The sequence below is a fragment of the Tachyglossus aculeatus genome, chromosome 27 (genome assembly GCF_015852505.1).
Source record: "Tachyglossus aculeatus isolate mTacAcu1 chromosome 27, mTacAcu1.pri, whole genome shotgun sequence".
Lineage (NCBI taxonomy): Eukaryota > Metazoa > Chordata > Mammalia > Monotremata > Tachyglossidae > Tachyglossus > Tachyglossus aculeatus.
In genome coordinates, this window is record NC_052092.1 from 196,371 (window position 1) to 221,175 (window position 24,805).

Sequence of the window (24,805 nt, forward strand, 5' to 3'; positions counted from 1 at the left end):
CAAATGCCATTATTATTATTATTATTATTATTATTATTACTGTATCTGCCCCAGTGCTTAGAACAGTGTTTGGCACATAGCTATCGCTTTACAAGAACCGTAATTATTATCTTTAGGCCTCTGTTTGGTCACTCCGCTCCTGCCAAGGTTCTGAATCAGGGCCCCGACCAGACTCAGTCGACCGGGCTTGGGAGTCAGAGGCCGTGGGTTCTAATCCTGCTCCGCCGCTTGTCCGCTGGGTGACTTTGGGCGAGTCACTTCACTTCTCTGGGCCTCGGTGACCTCATCTGGAAAATGGGGATGAAGACTACGAGCCCCCCGTGGGACAACCTGATCAACTTGTATCCCCCCCCAGCTCTTAGAACGGTGCTTGGCACGTAGTAAGCGCTTAACAAATACCATCATTATTATTATAATTATTTATTGAGCACTACCCGTGTGCAGAGCACTGAACTGGGCGATTGGGAGAGGACGATACAACAGGGTGGGTAGCGGGGACGGAGTCGGGGATGAAGAATTAGGCGGATGCTGACACCTTGCTTCTTGGAGCCTTCGTTGTCCGTCGTGGCCAGAACTCCCAACCTTCTCTCTCCCGGTCAGCCTCTCCGTTCTGGAAACAGAAACCCCCGGTTGGCCCCAATCGATCAACGATCTATCATATCGATCATATGTATTCATATTTATTCATTTTTTCATATTTATTCATATTTATATTATATTATAATATATTTATATTTATAAAAATATCTTATATATTATATTATATTATATTATATTATATTATATTATATTATATTATATTGTATTGTATTGTATTATATTATATTATGTTATATTATATCATGCTATGATATATTATAAAATAATATGTGATATAATATGTTATATTATATTATATTATATTATATTGTATTATATTGCATCATATCAGATTATGTATTATATTGTATATTTTATTATGCGTTATATTTTATTATTATATTATATATTATATTATATTATATTATATTATATTATATTATATTTTAGGTTATATTATGTTATATTATATATTATGTTATATTGTATTGTATTTTATTGTATTATATTATATTGTATTATATTGTAATATAATATATAATAATGTATAATGATATATATTATACATAATATGTATTATAATATATATTACTGTATATATTATATATATATCATATATATTATATTATATTATGTTATATTATATTATATTATATTATAGTCATATTTATTCATTCATTCAACGGTCTATCATACCGATCATATTTATTCATTCATTCTCTCGTATTTATTGAGTGCTTACTGTGTGCAAAGCACTGTAATAATAATAATGATAATAATAAAGGCATTTATTAAGTGCTTACTATGTGCCAAGCACTGTTCTAAGCGCCGGGGAGATCAGGCGATCAGGTTGTCCCACGGTGGGCTCCCAGTCTTAACCCCCGTTTGACAGATGAGGGAACTGAGGCCCGGAGAAGCGAAGTGACTTGCCCGAAGTCACCCAGCTGACAATTGGCGGAGCCGGGATTTGAACCCGTGACCTTTGACGCCAAAGCCTGGGCTCTTTCCACTGAGCCACGCTGCTTCATTACTACCGCTCACCCTACTAAGAGCTGGGGAGAGTAGAGCACTGTTCTAAAGGCTCAGGAGAGGACAATATATCAGAGTTGGATAATTTTCCCACACACAAGGAATTTAGAGGCCAGACGGGGAGACAGACACTAAAATCGTTTACGGATACAGACGGAAATGCTGCGGGGATGAAGGTGGGTTGAATGAAGTGTGCAAATTCAAGTGCAAGGGTGACATGGAAGGGAAAGGGAGTAGGACAAATGAGGGCTTACTTGGGAAAGGTCTTTAGTAATAATAATAATAATAATAATAATAATAATGGCATTTATTAAGCGCTTACTATGTGCAAAGCGCTGTTCTAAGTGCCGGGGAGGTTACAAGGCAATCAGGTTGTCCCACGGGGGACTCGCAGTCTTAATCCCCTTTTTACCGATGAGGCAACTGAGGCCCAGAGAAGCGAAGTGACTTGCCCAAAGTCACCCAGCTGACAGGTGGAGGAGCCGGGATTTGAACCCGTGACCTCTGACTCCAAAGCCCGGGCTCTTTCCACAGGTTTGAATGTGGGGAGAGAGAAAATCAGAACACCGTGAAGCGGGAGGGAGTTCGAGGTCAGTGGTGAGTTAGACGAATCTTGCCACCTGGCCCTCCAGCAGAACAGCCGCAGCAGAGCCCGGTTCTCAGCAGGTGACTGTCCTCAAGAGAAGCAAATTCCTCTCCTCTGGAAGTCTCGGAAATCAGGCTAGGCCTCTATTGGATCCTTTTCCCAGCAGATCCCTTTCCCAGTGGCCCCTTCCCACTGCTCCACCGGGACTCCCAGCATCCCCTGCTTCTCCAGACGGGAGAATGACAAGATCCACGGAATAGGGAGAGAATCCGGCCTCTCCCTCCCATCCCACCAAAACTCCCACCATCCCCCGCTTCTCCAGCTGGGAGAGTGACACCGTCCATAGGGCGAGAGAGGTCGGTCCCTTCCCACTTCTCCACGGGGACTCCCAGCATCCCCTGCTTCTCCAGACGGGAGAATGACAAGATCCACGGAATAGGGAGATAATCCGGTCTCTCCCTCCCACCCCACCAAAACTCCCACCATCCCCCGCTTCTCCAGCTGGGAGAGTGACACCATCCGTAGCTGAGAGAGGCCGGTCCCTTCCCACTGCTCCACCAGGACTCCCAGCATCCCCTGCTTCTCCTGATGGGAGAATGACAAGATCCATGGAATAGGGAGAGAATCCAGCCTCTCCCTCCAACCCCACCGAAACTCCCACCATCCCCCGCTTCTCCAGCTGGGACAGTGACACCATCCTTAGCCGAGAGAGGCCGGCCCCTTCCCGCTGCTCCACCGGGATTCCCAGCATCCCCTGCTTCTCCAGATGGGAGAATGACAAGATCCACGGAATAGGGAGAGAATCCAGCCTCTCCCTCCCACCCCACCAAAACTCCCACCATCCCCCGCTTCTCCAGCTGGGAGAGTGACACCATCCATAGCCGAGAGAGGCCGGACCCTTCCCACTGCTCCACCGGGATTCCCGGCATCCCCTGCTTCTCCAGATGGGAGAATGACAAGATCCACGGAATAGGGAGAGAATCCGGCCTCTCCCTCCCACCCTACCAAAACTCCCACCATCCCCCGCTTCTCCAGCTGGGAGAGTGACACCATCCGTAGCCGAGGGAGGCCGACCCCTTCCCACTGCTCCACCGGGACTCCCGGCATCCCCTGCTTCTCCAGAAGGGAGAATGACAAGATCCACGGAATAGGGAGAGAATCCGGCCTCACCCTCCCACCCCACCAAAACTCCCACCATCCCCAGCTTCTCCAGCTGGGAGAGTGACACCATCCATAGCTGAGGGAGGCCGACCCCTTCCCACTTCTCCACGGGGACTCCCAGCATCCCCTGCTTCTCCAGACGGGAGAATGACAAGATCCATGGAATAGGGAGAGAATCCAGCCTCTCCCTCCCACCCCACCAAAACTCCCACCATCCCCCGCTTCTCCAGCTGGGAGAGTGACACCATCCATAGCCGAGGGAGGCCGACCCCTTCCCACTGCTCCACCGGGACTCCCAGCATCTCCTGCTTCTCCAGATGGGAGAATGACAACATCCACGGAATAGGGAGAGAATCCAGCCTCTCCCTCCCATCCCACCAAAACTCCCACCATCCCCTGCTTCTCCAGCTGGGAGAGTGACACCATCCATAGCGGAGAGAGGCCAGCCCCTTCCCACTGCTCCACCGGGATTCCCAGCATCCCCTGCTTCTCCAGATGGGAGAATGACAATATCCATAGAGAGTGAGGTCAACCATTTTCCCCACCCCACCGGGACTCCTGGTATTCCCCGCTCCTCCAGCCGGAAGGGCGAGAAGCAGGAGCAGAGTGAGGCCTTCTCAACTCTGAGAACGTGGTGAGGGAGGGCTATGCCACCGCCGCGAGTGATGGACACTTTTTGTCCAAAACTTTGCTCCTCCAGACACAGTGTCTAGTCCTTGTCTCTTATATTGTTTTCATGTGTTGATCATTTCATCCTTCCTTATGTGTCCATCGCTCATCCCCTCTCCCCGCCCCCTTGTTAGATTGTGAGCCTTTTGTTTAGTTTTCATTCATCCGTTCATTCAATAATAATAATAATAATAATAGCATTCATTAAGTGCTTACTATGTGCAAAGCACTGTTCTAAGCGCTGGGGAGGTTACAAGGCGATCAGGTTCTCCCACATGGGGCTCACAGTCTCAATCCCCATTTTACAGATGGGGTAACTGAGGCACCGAGAAGTTAAGTGACTTGCCCAAGTCACACAGCTGACAATTGGTGGAGCCGGGATTTGAACCCATGACCCATGACCATTCAATCGTATTTATTGAGCACTCACTGTGTGAAGAGCACCATACTAAGTGCTTTTCATGGTATTTATTAAGTACTATGTGCTAGGCACCCCGTGGCTCAGTGGAAAGAGCCCGCACTTTGGAGTCAGAGGTCATGGGTTCAAATCCCGGCACTGCCACTTGTCAGCTGTGTGACTTTGGGCAAGTCACTTCACCTCTCTGTGCTTCAGTTACCTCATCTGTAAAATGGAAATGAAGACTGTGAGCCCCATGTGGGACAACCTGATCACCTTGTATCTACCCCAGCGCTTAGAACAGTGCTTGGCACATAGTAAGCACTTAATAAATGTCATAATAATAATTATTATTATTCTACGACATAATCAGGGTGGACGCCTTCCCCGTCCCACGTGGGGCGTCTAGTCTTAGTCCCCATTTTACAGACGAGGTAACAGGTACAGAGAAGGGAAGTGACCTGCCCAAGGTTCCACAGCAGACATGTGGTGGAACCAGGATTAGAACCCAGGTTCTCTGACTCTCGGATCTGTGCTCTAACCACTAGGCCGCATTGCTCTGTTGCTCCTTTGGGGCCTAGGGATCCTGTCCGATTTTCACACGTGCATTTTCCCCAGCTTCTAGTATGAAAGGTAGTCCCCTGTACACAGTAAGCCCTTAATAAAAACCATTACGACAACTATTAATAGTAATAACAATCCTAATAATGGTGGTATTCGTTAAGTGCTTAATATAATATTGATAATTATTATAATTATATTATGTAATAATAATAATAATAATGGCATTTATTAAGCACTTACTATGTGCAAAGCACTGCCAGCTTGTACTTCCCAAGCCCTTAGTACAGTGCTCTGCACACAGTAAGCGCTCAATAAATATGATTGAATGAATGAATGAATATTAACAATCCTAATAATGTTGGTATTCGTTAATCGCTTAATATAATATTAATAATTATTATACTTATATAATAATGGCATTTATTAAATGCTTACTATGTGCAAAGCACTGCCAACTTGTACTTCCCAAGCACTTAGTACAGTGCCCTTCACACAGTAAGCGCTCAATAAATACGATTGAATGAAGGAATGAATAATAATAATGATGGCATTTCTTAAGCGCTTCCTATGTGCAAAGCACCTTTCTAAGCACAGGGGAGGTTACAAGGTGATCAGGTTGTCCCACCTGTGATCATCCCCATTTTCCAGATGAGGGACCCGAGGCCCAGAGAAGTGAAGCGACTTGCCCAAAGTCACCCAGCTGACAAGTGGCGGAGCCGGGATTTGAACCCACGACCTCTGACTCCCAAGCCCGGGCTCTTTCCACTGAGAAAGCGCTCAATAGATGAGATCGACTGACGGATTGCCGGTCTCCGGTCTCAGCTATAAGCCCTGATCCCAATCCAGATCCTAACGTGGACCGTCGGCCACGGGAGCCAACTCTGATCCCAATGCTTCCCTCATTTATTTATTCGGATTTGGGAGATTGGGACAGTTGAGGGAACTTTCTCTGCGGATAATTGAGCGGCCTTTGAGTCCAAACCCCCTTCCCACCCCTACTATCGCCACTCACCATCAAGAACGTGGAATTCGTCCGCGGAATCGCAGAAGCCTGCGCGTGGGAGAGAAGGAGTTAGGAAAACTGTCAGATAGGCTGGGAGAGGGATGGGAAGGGGTGGTGGGGAGAAGTCGGGGAACGGGGAAGAGGGATAGGGAGGATGGGTGGAGGGAAGAGATGGGAATAAGAGGCAGGGAGGAAGGGCAGGGCGGAAAGGTGGGAAGAAGGAATCAGGAGAAGGGGTGTGGAGGAGAGAAGGGGAGGAGGGTTGGGGAGGGGAGAATAATACTAATAATAGCCCTGGTAACAATAATAATAACAATAATACTTCCCAAGCGCTTAGTTACAGTGCCCTGCACACAGTAAGCGCTCAATAAATACGACTGAATGAATGAATAATAATAATGATGGTAGCTGTTAAGTGCTTACTATGAGGGAGGAGGGGTGGGGAGGGGAGAATACTAATAATAACCATGGTAATAATAATAATGTTGGCATTTGTTAAGTGCTTCCTATGTGCCAAGCACCGTTCTAAGCGCTGGGGAGGTTACAAGGTGATTGGGTTGCCCCACGGGGGGCTCACACAATTTTAATCCCCATTTAACAGATGAGGGAACTGAGGCCCAGAGAAGTGAAGTGACATAATAATAATAATGATGATGGCATTTCTTATGCGCTTACTATGTGCCAAGCACTGTTCTAAGCGCTGGGGAGGTTACAAGGTGATCAGGTTGCCCCACGGGGGGCTCACACAATTTTAATCCCCATTTAACAGATGAGGGAACTGAGGCCCAGAGAAGTGAAGTGACATAATAATAATAATGATGGCATTTCTTATGCGCTTACTATGTGCCAAGCACTGTTCTAAGCGCTGGGGAGGTTACAAGGTAATCGGGTTGTCTCACGGGGGGGCTCACACAATTTTAATCCCCATTTAACAGATGAGGGAACTGAGGCCCAGAGAAGTGAAGTGACATAATAATAATAATGATGATGGCATTTCTTATGCGCTTACTATGTGCCAAGCACTGTTCTAAGCGCTGGGGAGGTTACAAGGTGATCAGGTTGTCCCACGGGGGGCTCACACAATTTTAATCCCCATTTAACAGATGAGGGAACTGAGGCCCAGAGAAGTGAAGTGACATAATAATAATAATGATGGCATTTCTTATGCGCTTACTATGTGCCAAGCACTGTTCTAAGCGCTGGGGAGGTTACAAGGTGATCGGGTTGTCCCACGGGGGGGCTCACACAATTTTAATCCCCATTTAACAGATGAGGGAACTGAGGCCCAGAGAAGTGAAGTGACATAATAATAATAATGATGATGGCATTTCTTATGCGCTTACTATGTGCCAAGCACTGTTCTAAGCGCTGGGGAGGTTACAAGGTGATCAGGTTGTCCCACGGGGGGCTCACACAATTTTAATCCCCATTTAACAGGTGAGGGAACTGAGGCCCAGAGATGTGAAGTGACTTAAAATAATAATAATGATGGCATTTCTTATGCGCTTACTATGTGCCAAGCACTGTTCTAAGCGCTGGGGAGGTTACAAGGTGATCGGGTTGTCCCACGGGGGGGCTCACACAATTTTAATCCCCATTTAACAGATGAGATAACTGAGGCCCAGAGAAGTGAAGTGACATAATAATAATAATGATGGCATTTCTTATGCGCTTACTATGTGCCAAGCACTGTTCTAAGCGCTGGGGAGGTTACAAGGTGATCAGGTTGTCCCACGGGGGGCTCACACAATTTTAATCCCCATTTTCCAGATGAGGTAACTGAGGCCCAGAGAAGTGAAGTGACTTGCCCAAAGTCACACAGCTGACAGTTGGCGGAGCCGGGATTTGAACCCATGACCTCTGACTCCAAAGCCCGGGCTCTTTCAACTGAGCCACGCTGCTGCTCTGTGATATTTGTTAAACCACTTACTATGTAGGGACCGTCTCTATATGTTGCCGATCCGTACTTCCCAAGCACTTAGTACAGTGCTCTGCACACAGTAAGCGCTCAATAAATACGATTGAATGAATGAATGTGTCAGTCATCGCTCTGGGGAGATAAAAGATCATCAGGTTGGACGCAATTCCTGTCCCTTATAGGGCTCACAGTCTTAATCCCCATTTTACAGATAATAATAATAATAATAATAATAATAATAGTAATAATAATAATAATAATAATAGTGGCATTTATTAAGCGCTTACTAGGTGCAAAGCACTGTTCTAAGCGCTGGGGAGGTTACAAGGTGATCAGGTTGCCCCACGGGGGGCTCACAGTCTTAATCCCCATTTTACAGATGAGGTCACTGAGGCACGGAGAAGGGAAGTGACTTGATTTAAGCTAAGTGACTTAAGTGACTTGCCCAAGGTCACATAGTGGACAAGTGGCTGAGCCGGGATTAGAACCCAGGGCCTTCTGATTCCTAGGCCCTGGGCCCTATCCATTGGGCCACACTGCTTAGGAGAGGAGGGGTGGGGAAGGGAGGGAGGATGGGTGGGCAGGGAATGTGTCTATTATATTGTATTCTTTCATTCATTCATTCAATCGTATTTATTGAGCGCTCACTGTGTGCAGAGCACTGTGCTAAGCGCTTGGGAAGTCCAAACTGGCAACATCTAGAGACGGTCCCTACCCAACAGCGGGCTCACAGTCTAGAAGAGGGGGACAGACAACAAAACAAAGCGTATTAACAAAATAAAATAAATTCATTCAATCGTATCTATTGAGCGCTCACTGTGTGCAGAGCACTGTACAAAGTGCTTGGAAATTACAATTCAGCAATAAAGAGAGGCACCATGACTCAGTGGAAAGAGCCCGGGCATTGGAGTCAGAGGTCATGGGTTCAAACCCCGGCTCCTCCAATTGTCAGCCGTGTGACTTTGGGCAAGTCACTTCACTTCTCTGGGCCTCAGTTCCCTCATTCATTCATTCATTCAATAGTATTTATTGAGCGTTTACTGTGTGAAGAGCACTGGACTAAGCGCTTGGGAAGTCCAAGTTGGCAACATATAGAGACGGTCCCTACCCAACAATGGGCTCACAGTCTAGAGGGGGAAGACAGACGACAAAACAAAACATGTGGACGGGTGTCAAGTCAACAGAATAAATAAAAATAAAGCAAGATGCACATCATTAACAAAATAAATAGAATAGTAAATATGTACAAGTAAAACAAATAGAGTAATAAATCTGTACAAATCTGTAAAATGGGGATGAAGACAGTGGGACAACCTGATCACCTTGTATCCCCCACAGCGCTTAGAACAGTGCTTTGCACATAGTAAGTGCAAATCAAGTCACTTCACTTCTCTGGGCCTCAGTTACTTCATCTGTGAAATGGGGATTAAGACTGTGAGTCCCCTGTGGGACAACTTGATCACCTTATAACCTCCCTAGCGCTTAGAACAGTGCTTTGCACATAGTAAGCACGTAATAAATGCCATTATTATTATTAATAATAACAATAATAATAATAATAATAAATACTATTATTATTATTATTATTATAAAGAGAGACAATCCCTGCCCACAACAGGCTCACAGTCCGGAAGTGGGGGAGACGGACATCAAAACCCCCTGTTGGATAGGGACCGTCTCTATATGTTGCCAACTTGTACTTCCCAAGCGCTTAGTCCAGTGCTCTGCACACAGTAAGCGCTCAATAAATACGATTGAACGAATGAATGAAAACAAAACTCTCCTAAGCGCTTGGTACAGTGTTGTGCACACAGTAAGGACTCAATAAATATGATTGATTGAGGTTTTGGAGGGCGGGGAATGGAGTTGGGGGCCGGGAGGACGGTTTGGGTAGGGAATGAGTGATTTGGGAGAAGCAGCGTGGCTCAGTGGAAAGAGCCCGGGCTTTGGAGTCAGAGGTCATGGGTTCAAATCTCAGCTCTGCCAACTGTCAGCTGTGTGACTTTGGGCAAGTCACTTCACTTCTCTGGGCCTCAGTTCCCTCATCTGTAAAATGGGGATTTAAACTGTGAGCCCCCCATGGGACAACCTGATTCATTCATTCATTCAATTGTATTTATTGAGCGCTTACTGTGTGCAGAGCACTGGACTAAGCGCTTGGGATGTACAAGTTGGCAACATATAGAAACGGCCCCTACCCAACAGTGGGATCACCTTGCAACCTCCCCAGCGCTTAGAACAGTGCTTTGCACATAGTAAGCGCTTAACAAATACCATCATCATCATCATCATCATCATCAATCGTATTTATTGAGCGCTTACTATGTGCAGAGCACTGTACTAAGCACTTGGGAAGTACAAATTGGCAACATCTAGAGACAGTCCCTACCCAACAGTGGGCTCACAGTCTAAAAGGGGAAGACAGAGAACAAAACCAAACATACGAACAAAATAAAATAAATAGAATAGATATGTACAAGTAAAATAAATAGAGTAATAAATATGTACAAACATATATACAGGTGTATATACAGGATATATACATCATCATCCCCCCCCTTTTAGACCCCCCTTTTAGACTGTGAGCCCACTGTTGGGTAGGGACTGTCTCTATACGTTGCAAACTTGTACTTCCCAAGCGCTTAGTACAGTGCTCTGCACACAGTAAGCGCTCAATAAATACGATTGATGATGATGATCATCATCATCATCATCATCCGGGGAGCCTCACCGTAAGTGGGGAAGTAGTAAGTGACGTCTTCACTCAGTTTGGCATCCAGAACCCGCTGCTCGAACCTGCTGAGGACTTGGTCACTGGCGGGGACTGCCCGGACTGCGGAAGGACAGGACAGGGGGGATGACCGGGAGAACCGGGATGGGGCACGGCGGAGGGCAACGGGATCAGGCTTGAGGAAATAACACGGCCCGTGCCTCAAGAGACGCCGGTGGTTGTCCATCCGCCTCCGCAACGACGGACAAAAACTCCTCAGCGTTGGTTTTCAATCACCTCGCCCCCTCCAACTTCACTTCGCTCCTCTCCTTCTACAACCCAGGCCACACACGTGGCTCCTCTAGTGCTAACCTTCCCGCTGGGCCTCCATCTCTCCCATCCTGCCGCCCTCCTGCCTCTGGCCTGGAATGCCCTCCCTCCTCACATAATAATAATAATAATGCCCTCCCTCTGCCCATCCGCCAAGCTAGCTCTCTTCCTCCCTTCAAGGCCCTGCTGAGAGCTCACCTCCTCCAGGAGGCCTTCCCAGACTGAGCCCCTTCTTTCCTCTTCCCCTCGTCCCCCTCTCTATCCCCCCGTCTTACCTCCTTCCCTTCCCCACAGCACCTGTATATATGTACATATGGTCGTACATATTTATTACCCTATTTATTTATTTATTTATTTATTTTACTTGTACATTTCTATCCTACTTATTTTATTTTGTTGGTATGTTTGGTTCTGTTCTCTGTCTCCCCCTTTTAGACTGTGAGCCCACTGTTGGGTAGGGACTGTCTCTATGTGATGCCAATTTGTACTTCCCAAGCGCTTAGTACAGTGCTCTGCACATAGTAAGCGCTCAATAAATACGATTGATTGATTGATTGATTTGTTAAGCGCTTACTACGTGCAGAACACTGTTCAGTTTACAAAGTGATCAGGTTGCCCCACGTGGGGCTCACAGCCTTCGCCCCCATTTTACAGATGAGGGAACTGAGGCCCGGAGGAGTGAAGTGACTTGCCCAAAGTCACCCAGCTGACGAGTGGAGGAGCCGGGATTTGAACCCATGACCTCTGACTCCAAAGCCCGGGCTCTTTCCACCGAGCCACGCTGCTTCCCTTACGCCAAACTAGCTCCCTTCCCCTTTTCAAAGCCCTGCTGAGAGCTCACCTCCTCCAGGAGGCCTTCCCACACTTTTCCTCTGCTCCTCTTCCCCTTCCCATCGTCCCGACTCCCTCTTGTACATTTGTACATATTTATCCCTCTATTTATTTTATTAATGATTTGCACATGGCTACAAGTCTATTTATTCTGATGCCATTGACGCCTGTCTACTTGTTTCGTTTCGTTGCCTGTCTCCCCCTTCTAGACCGCGAGCCCGTTGTTGGGTAGGGATTGTCCCTCTCTCTCGCCGAATTGTACTTTCCAAGCGCTTAGCACACAGTACGCGCTCAATAAATACGATTGAATAGAGGGGAAGACAGACTATAAGAGAAATAAATCTATTAGGCAAGAAAGGCGTGAACTGATTTATTTTACTTGTACATTTCTATCCTACTTATTTTATTTTGTTGGTATGTTTGGTTCTGTTCTCTGTCTCCCCCTTGTAGACTGTGAGCCCACTGTTGGGTAGGGACTGTCTCTATGTGATGCCAATTTGTACTTCCCAAGCGCTTAGTACAGTGCTCTGCACATAGTAAGCGCTCAATAAATACGATTGATTGATTGATTGATTGATTGATTGATTGATTCCGTTCCCCAGCCTGGCCCTCTTCCCGGGGGCTCACCATACAGCTTGATGGAGAGTCTCCTCTGCTTCTGGAAGTACAGGATGGCGTACTGGGAGTAATCCGTCTCTCCCACCACGAGGTCCACGGAGCCACCGGAGCCGCGGCCTGCGGAGACGAGCCCACCGTCAGCTCAAAAGGCGTGCGGCCCCTCGCCCACCTTGGAGCGAGCGGAGACGGCGGGCACGCGGAGAGAGCTCAGGATCCCACCAGTGCCTCCCCCCGAGCCCCCCGACCAGGAAGCGGGGCAGAGCCGTGGGCTCGGAGGTTAGGCCACACCGCACGCCGGGTCGTGGGAGCCGGGAGTCCCCCGTGGGGATCACCTTGTAACCTCCCCGGCGCTTAGAACAGTGCTTTGCACATAGTAAGCGCTTAACAAATACCATCATTATTATTATTATGGAGCCCTCTCCATCCAGCAGTAGCGGCTGACTGGACGTATTGTTTCCTGTCTCTCTTCACTTCCGTCTATACTTCATACTGCTGCCCGGATCATCTTTGTGCAGAAACGCTCTGGGCAGGTTACTCCCCTCCTCAAAAATCTCCAGTGGCTTCCAGTCAACCTACGCCTCGAGCAAAAACTCCTCACCCTCGGCTTCAAGACTCTCCATTCCCTCGCCCCCTCCTACCTCCCCTCCCTTCTCTCCTTCTCCATCCCAGCCCGCACCCTCCGCTTCTCCTCCGCCGCTAACCTCCTCACTGGGCCTCATTCTCACCCGTCCCGCCATCAACCCCCGGCCCACATCTTACCTCTGGCCCAGAATTTCATTCAATCCCTCTGCCCATCCGCCAAACTAGCTCTCTTCCTCCCTTCAGAGCCCTACTGAGAGCTCACCTCCTCCAAGAGGCCTTCCCAGACTGAGCCCCCTTTTTCTTCTCCTCCTCCCTCCCTCCTTCCCCTCCCCACAGCACCTGTATATATGTTTGTACAGATTTATCACTCTATTTATTTTACTTGTACATATTTCCTATTCTATTTTGTTAATGATGTGCATCTAGCATTAATTCTATTTGTTCTGACGACTTGACACCCGTTCACGTGTTTTGTTTTGTCGTCCGTTACCCCCTTCACTTCTCTGGGCCTCAGTTACCTCAACTGGAAATTGGGGATTAAAACTGTGAGCCTCGTGTGGGACAGGGACTGCAAACAACCCAATTAGCTTGTAATAATAATAATAAAAATAATAATAATAATCATGGTATCTGTTAAGCACTTACTATGTGCCAAGCACTGTTCCAAGTGCTTCTAGACTGTAAGCCCGCTGTTGAGTAGGGACCATCTCTGTATGTTGCCAACTTGTACTTCCCAAGCGCTTAGTACAGTGCTCTGCACACAGTAAGCACTCAATAAATATGATTGAATGAATGAATTCTGGGGGAGACAGATACTGTTCTCTCTGTGTAGATTCAGAAGCATTTCTCTATTTTTCAAAACAAAAGTTTTCCAGGTTCTTTTTAAAGTAATATCTTTGACTCACTCATTCAAACGTATTTATTGGGTACAGACTTCGTGCAGAGCACTGTGCTATCCCAGCTCCGCCGCTTGTCAGCTGTGTGACTTTGGGCAAGTCACTTCACTTCTCTGGGCCTCAGTTCCCTCATCTGGAAAATGGGGATGAAGACTGTGAGCCCCCCAGGGAACAACCTGATCACCTCGTAACCTCCCCAGCCCTTAGAACAGTGCTTGGCACATAGTAAGTGCTTAATAAATGCCATCATTATTACACAAGGTAATCAGGTTGTCCCACAGCCTTGATCCCCATTTTACAGATGAGGTAACTGAGGCACAGAGAAGTGACTTGCCCAGAGTCACACAGCTGACCAGCGGCGGAGCCGGGATTCGAACCCACGACCTCTGACTCCCAAGCCCGGGCTCTTTCCGCTAAGCCACGCTGCTTCTCTTTCTACCACAGCGCTTGATACGGTGCCTGGAACAGAGTAAGCGCTTCAAAAATACCATAAAAAATAGGACACAATTGACTTCAATTCTCTGTGCCTCAGTTACCTCATCTGTAAAATGGAGGTTAAATCCTCCTCCCTCCAATATAGACTGTGACCCTTGTATCTTGTATCTGCCCTAGCGCTTAGTACAGTCGCGGCTCAGCGGAAAGAGCCCGGGCTTGGGAGTCAGAGGTCATGGGTTCAAATCCCAGCTCCGCCGCTTGTCAGCTGTGTGACTTTGGACAAGTCACTTCCCTTCTCTGGGCCTCAGTTCCCTCATCTGGAAAAGGGGGATGAAGACCGTGAGTCCCCTGTGGGACAACCTGATGACCTGGTATCTCCCCCAGCGCTTAGAACAGTGCTTGGCACGCAGTAAGCGCTTAACGAATACCAAATTTTTTTATTATGATTATTACAGTGCCTGGCACATCATAAACAATTAACAACTGCCATATAAATAAATTTTAAAAAAGAAGTTTCATGTCAGGGGAAATTAACTGCCAACTCTCATTCTCTCTCTCAATCAATGGTCTTTATTAAGCTCTTACGGGGTGCAGATCACTGTACTAAACACTTGGGAAAGTCCACGACGACAGAGTTGATAAAAATAATGATGGTTACTTGTTCATTCATTCATTCAATCGTATTTACTGAGCGCTTACTGTGTGCAGAACACTGTACTAAGCGCTGAGTTCTTTCTCTGTGTTAAGCACTGTTCTAAGCTTTGGGGTAGATACAACCTAATCAGGTTGGACACAGTCCCTGTTCATTCATTCAGTTGTATTTATTGAGCGCTTACTGTGTGCAGAGCACTGTACTAAGCGCTTGGGACGTACAAGTCGGCAGCATATAGAGACGGTCCCTACCCAACAGTGGGCTCCCAGTCTAGAAGGGGGAGACAGACAATAAATACGATTGAATGAACAAAAGAAAACATGGAGACAGGTGTCAAAATCGTCAGGACAGGTAGAATTAAAGCTAGATGCACATCATTAACAAAATAAAGAGAATAGTAAATACGTACAAGTAAAATAAATAGAGTAATAAATCTGTACAAATATATATAAAAGTGCTGTAGGGAGGGGAAGGAGGTAGGGCGGGGGGGATGGGGAGGAGGAGAGGGAAAAGGGGGCTCAGTCTGGGGCTCACGATCTTAATCCCCATTATCCAGATAATAGTAATGATGGTATTTATTAAGCGCTTACTATGTGCAAAGCACTGTTCTAAGCACTGGGGAGGTTACAAGGTGATCAGGTTGTCCCATGGAGGGCTCACAGTTTTAATCCCCATTTCACCGATGAGGGAACTGAGGCCCAGAGAAGTTAAGTGATTTGCCCCAAGTCACACAGCTGACAGCTGGCAGGGCCGGGCTTTGAACCCATGACCTCTGACCCCAAAGCCTCTTTCCATTGAGCCACGCTGCTTCTCTAGATGAGGTCACCGAGGCCCGGGGATGTGAAGTGACTTTCCCAAGGTCACAGAGCGGACAGGTGGCGGGGCCGGGATCAGAACTTCCGACTCCCAAGGCCCTATCCACGAGGCCGTGCTGCGAAAAATAAAAAGAAACTTCCTGTCAGCTCCCTCACCTCTCAGGAGGAACCTCGCGTTGGTCTTCGTCGGGCCGTACCACTGTTTAACGTTCCAGCAGATCCCGTCGCTGGGCGGAGACGGGGGAGACGTGCCTCAGTTTCCTGCGTCGTGGCTTCCCGGCCGGGGGCTTTGGGAGGGGACGGCCCCCCGACAAAAGCCCCCGGGCGCCAGGCTGACCCAAGGGCACCCAAAACTTCCTCACGGGGCGCGGGGAAGGTGGTTAGGGGAAGGGAGGCAGGGGGTTGGATCCCGTGGCCAGCTGAAGGACTCTCGGGGCGGGCCTTTTCATCATCATCATCATCATCACCATCATCATCAATCGTATTTATTGAGCGCTTGCTGTGTGCAGAACACCGTACTAAGCGCTTGGAAAGTACAAGTTGGCAACCTATAGAGACAGTCCCTACCCAGCAGTGGGCTCACAGTCTAATTGTTATCATTATTGCAATATAACAATAAACAGACACATTCCCACCAAGATCAACGCGGGTACGTTGCCAACTCGTACTTCCCGAGCGCTCAGTACGGTGATCTGCACACAGTCAGCGCTCAATAAATACGATCGAATGAGAGGTAGGGAGGCAGGCCTCATTATCACCATCATCAATCGTATTTATTGAGCGCTTACTGTGTGCAGAGCACTGTACTAAGCGCTTGGGAAGTACAAATTGGCAACTGATAGAGACAGTCCCTACCCAGCAGTGGGCTCACAGTCTAATTGTTATCATTATTGCTGTTTATTAACAATAAACAGACACATTCTCACCAAGATCAACGCAGGTATGTTGTCAGCTCGTACTTCCGGAGCGCTCAGTACAGTGATCTGCACACAGTCAGCGCTCAATAAATACGATCGAATGAGAGGTAGGGAGGCAGGCCTCATTATCACCATCATCAATCGTATTTATTGAGCGCTTACTGTGTGCAGAGCACCGTACTAAGCGCTTGGGAAGTACAAACTGGCAACCGATAGAGACGGTCCCTACCCAACAGTGGGCTCACGGTCGAAAAGGGGGAGACAAAACCAAACGTACTGCAAAATAAAATAGAATAGAGATGTACAAATAAATAGAGTAATAAATATGTACAAATATATATACATATATACACACCGTCCTGGGGGCGGGAAGACCCCCCCCCCCCCGCCGCTTTAGCCCAGGTCTGAGGTACGAGTGGGACCGGCCCGGCGCGGTCAATGGGGGATGCTTGGGGGTCTTCCCGCCGACCCCGGAGGGGCCGGGGAAGGGCCACTCACAGTTTACGGAAGGTGCCGAAGGCCAAAGACCGGTCCACGGCCTCCGCGTGCAGGGCTGTGGCCTCCAGCTGATGGCTGTGGTCCCTCAGGTAGCCGCATTCGGAGGCCATGCCGACCAGGAACCAAGTCCCTGTGAACTGAAGCGGAAGCCGTGGGCTCCTCCGGGGCGCTTTCGGGCCAGTCGCCCAACCATCCGCCGTAAATAATAAGGATGGCATTTGTTAAGCGCTTACTATGTGCCAAGCACTGTTCTAAGCGCTGGGGGGGGGGATACAAGGTGATCAGGTTGTCCCACGTGGGGCTCACAGTCATCATCCCCATTTTACAGATGAGGTAACTGAGGCTAGGAGAAGTTAAGTGATTTGCCCAAGGTCACACAGCAGACGTGTGGCGGAGCCGGGACTCGAACCCATGACCTCTGACTCCATAGCCTGTGCTCTTTCCACTGAGCCACGCTGCTTCTCTATGTTAATTATATAAATATTAATTATTCCGTCCAAGCTGAGCGCTCCAGGAGGGAAAGTCCTTTCCCTTCCTTCTCCCTGCCCATCCGCCAAGCTCGCTCTCTTCCTCCCTTCAAGGCCCTGCTGAGAGCTCACCTCCTCCAGGAGGCCTTCCCAGACTGAGCCCCTTCTTTCCTCTCCCCCTCGTCCCCCTCTCCATCCCCCCCGTCTTACCTCCTTCCCTTCCCCACAGCACCTGTATATATGTATATATGGTTGTACATATTTATTACTCTATTTATTATTTATTTATTTTACTTGTACATTTCTATCCTACTTATTTTATTTTGTTGGTATGTTTGGTTCTGTTCTCTGTCTCCCCCTTTTAGACTGTGAGCCCACTGTTGGGTAGGGACTGTCTCTATGTGTTGCCAATTTGGACTTCCCAAGCGCTCAGTACAGTGCTCTGCACATAGTAAGCGCTCAATAAATACGATTGATTGATTGATTGATTCTCCCCCGAGAGCATGGATGCCGCAGGAGGGATTTTGAAGCTAATGATTTTGTAGCTAAGAGGGATTTTGAAGCTAACTCCCCCCCCCCCCGCCCCCTTTTAGACTGTGAGCCCACTGTTGGGTCTCTGTATGTTGCCGATTTGTACTTCCCAAGCGCTTAGTACAGTGCTCTGCACACAGTAAGCGCTCAATAAATACGATTGATGATGATGATAATGAGGCCCGCCTCCCTACCTCTCATTCGATCGTATTTATTGCGCGCTTACTGTGTGCAGAGCACTGTACTGAGCGCTCGGGAAGTACAAGGTGGCAACATACCTGCGCTGATCGTGGTGGGAATGTGTCTGTTTATTGTTATATTGCAATAATAATAACAATTAGACTGTGAGCCCACTGCTGGGTAGGGACTGTCTCTATATGTTGCCAACTTGTACTTCCCAAGCGCTCAGTACAGTGCTCTGCACACAGTAAGCGCTCAACAAACACGATTGATGATGATGATGATGATTTGTTAATAATAATAATTGGCATTTGTTAAGCGCTTACTATGTGCAAAGCACTGTTCTAAGTGCTGGATAATGATGACATTTATTAAGCACTTACTATGTGCACAGGGTGATCAGGTTGTCCCACGTGGGGCTCACAGTCTTAATCCCCATTTTACAGATGAGGTAACTGAGGCCCAGAGAAGTTAAGTGACTTGCCCAAGATCACACAGCAGACGTGTTGTGGAGTTGGGATTCGAACCCATGACCTCTGACTCCAAAGCCCGTGCTCTTTCCACTGAGCCACGCTGCTTCTCTGCTTAAGCGCTTACTAGGTGCGAAGCACCGTTCTAAGCGCTGGAGGGGGGGGATAGAAGGTGATCAGGTGGTCCCACGTGGGGCTCACGGTCTTAATCCCCATTTTCCAGATGGGGGAACTGAGGCCCAGAGAAGCCACGTGACTGGCCCAAAGTCACACAGCCGACAAGCGGCGGAGTCGGGATTAGAACCCACGACCTCTGACTCCCAAGCCCGGGCTCTTTCCACCGAGCCACGCTGCTTCTCCCAAGCGCTTAATACAGTGCTCTGCACCCGGTAAGCGCTCGATAAATCCGATTGAATGGATTCAATCTGCGCTCACGGTGTGCACAGCACTGTACTAAGCTCTTGGGAGAGTACAAGTAAACGTACATGTCTACCTGGGTCTGTTGGTTGTTGTATTGCCCTCTCCAAAGTGCTTAGCACAGTGCCTTGCACACAGTAAGTGCTCAATAAATCCGATTGAATAAATGAATGAGTACAATTTGACAATAAACAGACGCATTCCCTACCCGAGTTCACAGTCTAGGGAAATTATAATACCTGTGTTTCTGTTTGGTGCTTTTATTACCAAAGCAGCTTACATTATTAATAATAATGATTATAATTATAATCATTATAATTATACAATAATACATAATAATACATAATACAATAATGATCATAATTATAATCATTATGGTATTCGTAAAGCACTCACTATGTGCCAGGCACTGTACTAAGTGCTGGGGTGGATGCAAGCAAATCGGTTTGGACGCAGTGCCTGTCCCCCGTGGGGCTCACAGTCTCAATCCCCATTTTCCAGATGAGGTCACTGAGGCCCGGAGAAGTGAAGTGACTCGCCCAAGGTCACACCGCGGACAAGTGGCAGAGACGGGATTAGAACCCATGACCTCCTGATTCCTGGGCCCAAGATGCCATCCACTATATCATTACGTCCTACAACATCCCTCGAGGTAGGATTCAAATATTATCATCCCCAATTTGCAGCTGGGGAAACTGAGGCATGGGGCGGTTAAGTGGCTTGCCAAGGCCACAGAGGGAACGGGTGGCAGTGCCAGGACTAGAACCCAGGACGTTCGACTTCCATCACGCCATGTTGCCTCCCCGTTCATTCAATATTCAGGTTGTCCCACGGGGGTGGGGGGGGGTGGGGGCTCACAGTCTCAATCCCCATTTTCCAGATGAGGTCACTGAGGCCCGGAGAAGTGAAGTGACTCGCCCAAGGTCACACCGCGGACAAGTGGCAGAGACGGGGTTAGAACCCATGACCTCCCGATTCCTGGGCCCAAGACTCCATCCACTATATCATTACTTCCCACAACATCCCTCGAGGTAGGATTCAAATATGATCATCCCCAATTTACAGCTGGGGAAACTGAGGCATGGGGCGGTTAAGTGGCTTGCCAAGGCCACAGAGGGAACGGGTGTCAGTGCCGGGACTAGAACCCAGGACGTCCGACTTCCATCACGCCATGTTGCCTCCCCGTTCATTCGATATTCAATTATATTTATTGAGTGCTTACTGTGTGCAGAGCACTGTACTAAGCGCCTGAGAGAGTACAACATAATAATAATAATAATGATGGCATTTGTTAAGCGCTTACTATGTGCAAAGCACTGTTCTAAGCGCTGGGGAGGTTACAAGGTGATCAGGTTGTCCCACGGGGGCGGCTCACAGTCTTCATCCCCATTTTCCAGATGAGGTCGCTGAGGCCAGAGAAGTTAAGTGACTTGCCCAAAGCCACCCAGCTGACAAGTGGTGGCGCCGGGATTTGAACCCACGACCTCTGACTCCAAAGCCCGGGCTCTTTCCACCGAGCCACGCTGTTTCTCTATTTATTTATATTAATGTCCGTCTCCCCACCTCTAAACTGTAGCTCACTGCGGGCAGAGAATGTGTCTGCTTCTTGTTGTAGTGTCCTCTCCCAAGCGCTTAGTACAGTGTTCCGCACACAGTAAGTACTAAGCGCCTGGGAGAGTACAACATGACAATAAACAGACACATTCCCTACCCACAGCGATCTTACAGTCTAGAAAGGAAGACCGACATCGATAGAAAGAAATAAATTGCTATGCGTCCCACCCCACGGCATGCCACAGATTCCCAGATTTGGGAGGAAAACAGAGGTTTACGATCTCCAGCCCCCAACTTGGGAAGGTGAGGAGCTGGGAAAACTTCCTGGGAAGTACAGGTTGGAGCCGCAGACCCTACCTTGGGAAAAAAGAGCCCAGAGCCGGGAGTCAGGAGGTCTGGGTTCAAATCCAGCTCCATCGCTTGCCTGACTTGTGACCTCGGGCGAGTCACTTGGCTTTCCTGGGCTGCAGTTTCCTCGTCCGCGAAATGGGAATTCAATCATTCATTCAATCGTATTTATTGAGCGCTTAATGAGTGCAGAGCACTGTACTAAGCGCTTGGGAGGTACAAGTGGGTAACATAGAGAGACGGTCCCTACCCAACAACGGGCTCACGGTCTAGAAGGGGGAGACGGACAACAGAACAAATGTTCTGTTCCCCACAGCACCTGTATATATGTATATATGTTTGTACATATTTATTACTCTATTTATTTATTTTATTTGTACATATCTATTCTATTTATTTTATTTTGTTAGTATGTTTGGTTTTGTTCTCTGTCTCCCCCTTTTAGACTGTGAGCCCACTGTTGGGTAGGGACTGTCTCTATACGTTGCCAATTTGGACTTCCCAAGCGCTTAGTACAGTGCTCTGCACATAGTAAGCGCTCAATAGATACGATCGATGATTGATGATGATGATAACAAACGGGAATCCAATGCCCGTCCTCCCTGCCAGCTCCGCCAGATGAGACAGGAACTGTGACCGATTAATAATAATAGTGATAATGATTATGGTACTTGCTGAGCGCCTATCATGTGCCGGCCACTGTTCTAAGCGCTGGGGTGGATACAAGCAAATCAGGTTGGATACAGTCCCCGTTCCCCGAGGAGCTCACAGTCTCAATCCCCATTTTATAGATGAGCTCACTGAGGCCCAGAGAAGTGAAGTGACTTGCCCACGGTCACACAGCAGACAATGGCGGAGCTGGGATTGGAACCTATTGCCTAGAGAAGCAGTGTGGCTCAGTGGAAAGAGCCCGGGCTTTGGAGTCTGAGGTCACGGGTTCCAATTCCGGCTCCGCCAGTTGTCAGCTGGGTGACTTTGGGCAAGTCACTTCACTTCTCTGGGCCTCGGTTCCCTCATCTGTCAAATGGGGATGAAGACTGTGAGCCCCCCAGGGGACAACCCGATCACCTTGTAACCTCCCCAGCGCTTAGAACAGTGCTTTGCACATAGTAAGCGCTTAATAAATGCTATAATTATTATTATATTATTATTCTGTCTCCCAGATCCTTTCTCTAACCACCACGTCATTCTATCCCAGCGCTTAGCACAGTGCTTGTGCAATTTAACCAATTCCACAGTCGTCGTTGTTCTTATTGATGAGGATGATGGCATTTATTAAGCGCTTACTATGTGCAAAGCACTGTTCTAAGCGCTGGGGAGGTTAGGTAGGGACCGTCTCTATACGTTTCCAACTTGTACTTCCCAAGCGCTTAGTACAGTGCTCTGCACACAGTAAGCACTCAATAAATACGATTGAATGAATGAATGAATACATATCTATTCTACTGATTTTATTTTGTTAATGTGCTTTGTTTTGTTCTCTGTCTCCCCCTTCTAGACTGTGAGCCCGCTGTTGGGTAGGGACCGTCTCTATATGTTGCCACCTTGTACTTCCCAAGCGCTTAGTACAGTGCTCTGCACACAGTAAGCGCTCAATAAATACGATTGAATGAATGAATGAATAGATATCTATTCTATTGATTTTATTTTGTTAATGCGTTTTGTTTTGTTCTCTGTCTCCCCCTTCTAGACTGTGAGCCCACTGTTGGGTAGGGACCGTCTCTATATGTTGCCACCTTGTACTTCCCAAGCGCTTAGTACAGTGCTCTGCACGCAGTAAGCGCTCAATAAATGCGATTGAATGAATTAATGAATGAATGAATACATATCTATTCTATTGATTTTATTTTGTTAATGTGTTTTGTTTTGTTCTCTGTCTCCCCCTTCTAGACTGCGAGCCCACTGTTGGGTAGGGACCGTCTCTATATGTTGCCACCTTGTACTTCCCAAGCGCTTAGTCCAGTGCTCTGCACACCGTAAGCGCTCAATAAATACGATTGAATGAATGAACGAATGAATGAATACATATCTATTCTATTGCTTTTATTTTGTTAATGTGTTTTGTTTTGTTCTCTGTCTCCCCCTTCTAGACTGTGAGCCCACTGTTGGGTAGGGACCGTCTCTAGACGTTGCCACCTTGTACTTCCCAAGCGCTTAGTACAGTGCTCTGCACACAGTAAGCACTCAATAAATACGATTGATTGATTGAATGCAAGGTGATCAGTTTGTCCCACGGGGGGCTCACAGTCTTCATCCCCATTTCACAGAAGAGGGAACGGAGGCCTGGAGAAGCGAAGTCACACAGCTGACGACTGGCGGAGCCGGGATTCGAACCAGTGACCTCTGACTCCAAAGCCCGGGCTCTTTCCACTGGGCTTGGGGCTCCCTTGGACTTTCCAGAAAGGGAGCGGAGAAGGCCGGACCAAAATCAGATCATTTCCATCCCCTCGCAGCGCGTGCGCTTCTGCCTCAGTCTCCCCACCCAGTCCCCCCCTCAATCCTCAGATCTGCTAACTGGGCCAAGGTGGAGCTGGAATCCCCAATCCCTGACATCATCGTCATCATCAATCGTATTTATTGAGCGCTTACTATGTGCAGAGCACTGTACTAAGCGCTTGGGAAGTACAAATTGGCAACACATAGAGACAGTCCCTACCCAACAGTGGGCTCACAGTCTAGAAGGGGGAGACAGAGAACAAAACCAAACATACTAACCAAATAAAATAAATAGAATAGATATGTACAAGTAAAATAAATAAATAAATAGAGTAATAAATATGTACAAACAGATATACAGGTGCTGTGGGGAAGGGAAGGAGGTAAGATGGGGGGGATCAGAAAGCTAAACCTTCTGGGTGTTACCGTAGCTCGTTCACGGAGATTTAAGCCGAAGTCTCCATCATCCTCATCATCATCATCATCAATCGTATTTATTGAGCGCTTACTATGTGCAGAGCACCGGACTAAGCGCTTGGGAAGTACAAATTGGCAACATATAGAGACAGTCCCTACTCAACAGTGGGCTGACAGCTGGGCCCCCCTGCCCTCTCGGAGCTCCGTTTGGAGTCGCCACTCCCTGTCGCCCGACGGCCTTGGCCGGCCCGAGGACCGATCTCTGCCGGCTTCCTTCCCCGCTCGCCCCCGGGAGCCCCTAAAATAGCCCCCCACTCCGGGCTTCGGCCCCACAGACCTGTTGAAGGTCGAAGGGGTCCTGCCCTCGGACGTCGTCCAGGGGAGCCTTGGGCTGGGGACGCTTCCTCTGCCTCTGGCCTGGAGATCCGGGCGCGAGGAGGAGGGCGAGGATCACGGCGGCTCCGGCCTGCCGCATGGCTCCGAGTCCCTGGGCCTGAGCGTCCAGGAGGTCGGGAGGACTGGAGGGTCACTGAGTCGCGGACTCACGCCAACCAACAGATAAGATTCAAGGCCCACGGGCTGGCCGTCCCCCAGAACAACCCGAATCACGGAGGCCGCTTCCGCCCGCCCATGAAGACCCAAGGTCCACCTTGTGACTGAGCCGGATCCGGGGAGGGGTCAGCTGTCTGAGCCCCTGACCCAATTATCACCGAGCATCCCCTCTCCCCCCTCTAATAATAATAATAATAATAATAATGGCATTTATTAAGCGCTTACTATGTGCAAAGCACTGTC

The 24,805-nt window shown here is 48.2% G+C and overlaps 1 protein-coding gene across 1 annotated transcript; it reads right to left on the minus strand.

Annotated features, from left to right (window-relative positions):
- Positions 1 to 410: 410 nt before the first annotated feature.
- Positions 411 to 24,597, minus strand: C8G (complement C8 gamma chain). The gene is made up of 7 exons (XM_038767923.1): positions 24,348 to 24,597; positions 17,191 to 17,327; positions 15,932 to 16,002; positions 12,405 to 12,512; positions 10,638 to 10,739; positions 5,998 to 6,036; positions 411 to 610 (listed from the first exon to the last, which is right to left on the minus strand). The coding sequence occupies exons 1-7, from the start codon at positions 24,483 to 24,485 to the stop codon at positions 597 to 599; spliced, it is 609 nt and encodes a 202-aa protein (XP_038623851.1). The 5' UTR covers positions 24,486 to 24,597; the 3' UTR covers positions 411 to 596.
- Between the last annotated feature and the right edge of the window lie 208 nt (positions 24,598 to 24,805).

Bases quoted from the DNA above. Each gene is read 5' to 3' on its own strand.
- C8G (XM_038767923.1), bottom strand. From the start codon at position 24,485: ATGCGGCAGGCCGGAGCCGCCGTGATCCTCGCCCTCCTCCTCGCGCCC. The intron at 16,003-17,190 runs GTGAGTGGCCCT...GTCTCCGCCCAG, and splicing joins TTCGGCACCTTCCGTAAACT to CGACGGGATCTGCTGGAACG. The intron at 12,513-15,931 runs GTGAGGGAGCTG...TCGTCTCCGCAG, and splicing joins CGCGAGGTTCCTCCTGAGAG to GCCGCGGCTCCGGTGGCTCC.